The sequence below is a fragment of the Dipodomys ordii genome, unplaced genomic scaffold (genome assembly GCF_000151885.1).
Source record: "Dipodomys ordii isolate 6190 unplaced genomic scaffold, Dord_2.0 Scaffold210, whole genome shotgun sequence".
Lineage (NCBI taxonomy): Eukaryota > Metazoa > Chordata > Mammalia > Rodentia > Heteromyidae > Dipodomys > Dipodomys ordii.
This window is the reverse complement of record NW_012267426.1, coordinates 219,728-222,567: the sequence shown is the minus strand read 5'-3', so window position 1 is coordinate 222,567 and position 2,840 is coordinate 219,728. Positions and strand designations below refer to the sequence as shown.

At 37.6% G+C, this 2,840-nt stretch overlaps 1 protein-coding gene across 1 annotated transcript in view; it reads left to right on the top strand.

Moving 5' to 3' along the window:
* LOC106000186 (neuroligin-4, X-linked-like) overlaps positions 1-2,840 on the top strand; it is a 32,305-nt gene that overhangs the window by 11,969 nt on the left and 17,496 nt on the right. The window contains exon 2 of the mRNA XM_013035418.1: positions 2,146-2,298. Within this exon, the coding sequence (XP_012890872.1) occupies positions 2,146-2,298 (153 nt within the window). The remainder of the gene's footprint in view (positions 1-2,145; positions 2,299-2,840) is intronic.

Here is a 2,840-nt window from a genome sequence, read left to right as displayed (position 1 = left end):
GTTGATGATGTTACTATTACTGTTGTTGATGTTCTGGTTACTGTTATTGTTATTGTTGTTATTGTTACTATTACTGATATTGTTGTTGTTACTGTGGATGTTGTTACTAATTCTGTTACTGTTGTTGTTATTACTATTACTGTTATTGTTGTTGTTACTGTTGATGTTACTATTACTGTTACTGTTGTTGATGTTGTTACTGTTATTGTTGTTATTGTTACTATTACTGTTGTTATTACTATTACTGTTATTGTTGACGTTGATATCAATACCGTGGATGTTGTTACTGTCATTGTTGTTGTTGATGTTGTTACTATTACTCTGATTGTTGTTGTTGATGTTACTATTACTGTTGTTGTTGTTATTATTAAGACAGTGGATGTTGTTACTATTACTGTTATTGTTGTTGTTGATGGTGTTACTGTTACTGTTGATGTTGTTGTTACTGTTATTGTTGTTATTGTTACTATTACTGTTGTTGTTACTGTTGATGCTGTTACTATTACTGTTACTGTTGTTATTACTGTTACTGTTATTGTTGTTGATGTTGTTACTGTTATTGTTGTTAGTGTTGTTGTTACTATTACTGTTATTGATGTTGTTACTATTACTGTTATTGTTGATGTGACTGTTATTGTTATTGATGTGATTGTTATTGTTGTTGATGTTACTGTTATTGTTATTGTTGTTGATGTTACTGTTATTGTTATTGTTGTTGATGTTATTGTTATTGATGTTATTGTTATTGATATTATTGTTGTTGATGTTACTGTTATTGATGTTACTGTTATTGTTATTGTTGTTGGTGTTACTGTTATTGTTGTTGATGATGTTGTTACTGTTACTGCCGTCGTGATTGTTCACATTACGATGACTGTTCTTGTTTTTGTGGTCGTTACTGTTACTGTTGCCGTCGTTATTGTTGGTATGACTATTACTGTTCTTGTTCTTGATGTTACTGTTATTGTTATTGTTACTCTTACTGTTGTTGATGTTGTTACTATTATTGTTATTGTTGTTGTTGATGGTGTTACTATTACAGTTATTGATGTTGTTACTCTTACTCTTATTGTTGATGTTGGTGTTGGTATTATTGTTATTGATGTTACTATTATTGTTATTGTTATTGATGTTATTGTTATTGATGTTACTGTTATTATTGTTATTGATGTTACTGTTATTGAAGTTACTATTACTGGTATTGTTGTTACTGTTGATGTTGTTACTGTTACTGCCGTCGTTATTGTTGACATTACTGTTACTGTTCTTGTTTTTGTGGTTGTTACTGTTACTGTTGCCGTCGTTATTGTTGGTGTTACTGTTATTGTTATTGTTACTCTTACAGTTATTGATGTTGTTACTATTACTGTTATTGTTTTTGATGTTACTGTTGTTGTTATTGATGTTATTGTTATTGTTATTGATGTTATTGTTATTGTTATTGATGTTACTCTTATTGTTATTGATGTGACTGTTATTGTTATTGATGTTATTGTTATTGTTATTGGTGTTATTGTTATTGATGTTACTGTTATTGATGTTGTTGTTATTGTTATTGATGTTACTGTTATTGTTATTGTTATTGATGTTATTGTTACTATTACTGTTGTTGATGTTGTTAGTATTACTGTTATTGTTGTTGATGTTAGTGTTATTGTTATTGATGTTATTGTTATTGATGTGACTGTGATTGTTATTGTTATTACTATTAATGTGATTGTTACTGAAGTTACTATTACTATTGTTGTTGATGATGTTGTTACTGTTACTGTTGTTGTTATTGTTGGTATTACTATGACTGTTCTTGTTATTGATGTTACTGTGATTGTGATTGTTAATGTTACTATTACTGTTATTTTTGTTGTTGTTACTGTTATTGTTGTTGATGATGTTGTTACTGTTATGGATGTTGTTACTGTTACTGCCGTCGTGATTGTTTTCATGACTAACACTTCTTGTTTTTGTTATGATTATTGTTGTTACTGTTGCCGTCGTTATTGTTTTCATTACTATTACTGTTCTTGTTATTGATGTTACTGTTCTTGTTTTTGTTATGATTGTTGTTGTTACTGTTACTGTTGCTGTCGCTATTGTTGGTCTCGCGCTGACCCCCCCCCTCTCTCTCTCTCTCTCTCTCGCTCGCAGACGTCCACGAGCCGGGCGCCCGCCGGCCGGTCATGGTGTACATCCACGGCGGCTCGTACATGGAGGGGACGGGGAACATGATCGACGGGAGTGTGTTGGCGAGCTACGGCAACGTCATCGTCATCACCCTCAACTACCGCCTGGGCATCCTGGGTGAGGACGGACGGACGGACGGACACGGGCAGGGACGGACGGACGGACGCAAAGAGGGACGGACGGACGGACACAGACAGACACGGACGGACGGACATGGACAGACGGACGGACGCGGGCAGGGACGGACGGACGGACGCAAAGAGGGACGGACGGACAGACACAGACAGACACGGACGGACGGACATGGACAGACAGACGGACAAGGAGACAGACGGACAGACACACAGACACGGACGGACGGACACGGGGACAGACGGACACAGACAGACACACAGACACAGGGACAGACAGACACGAGCAGGGACAGACGGACAAGGAGACAGACACACAGACACGGACGGACGGACACGGGGACAGATGGACAGACAGACAGACAGACACACAGACACAGACAGACGGACATGGACAGACAAACGGACAAGGAGACAGACGGACAGACACACAGACACGGACGGACGGACATGGACAGACAGACGGACAAGGAGACAGACGGACAGACACACAGACACGGACAGACAGACACACAGACACGGACGGAC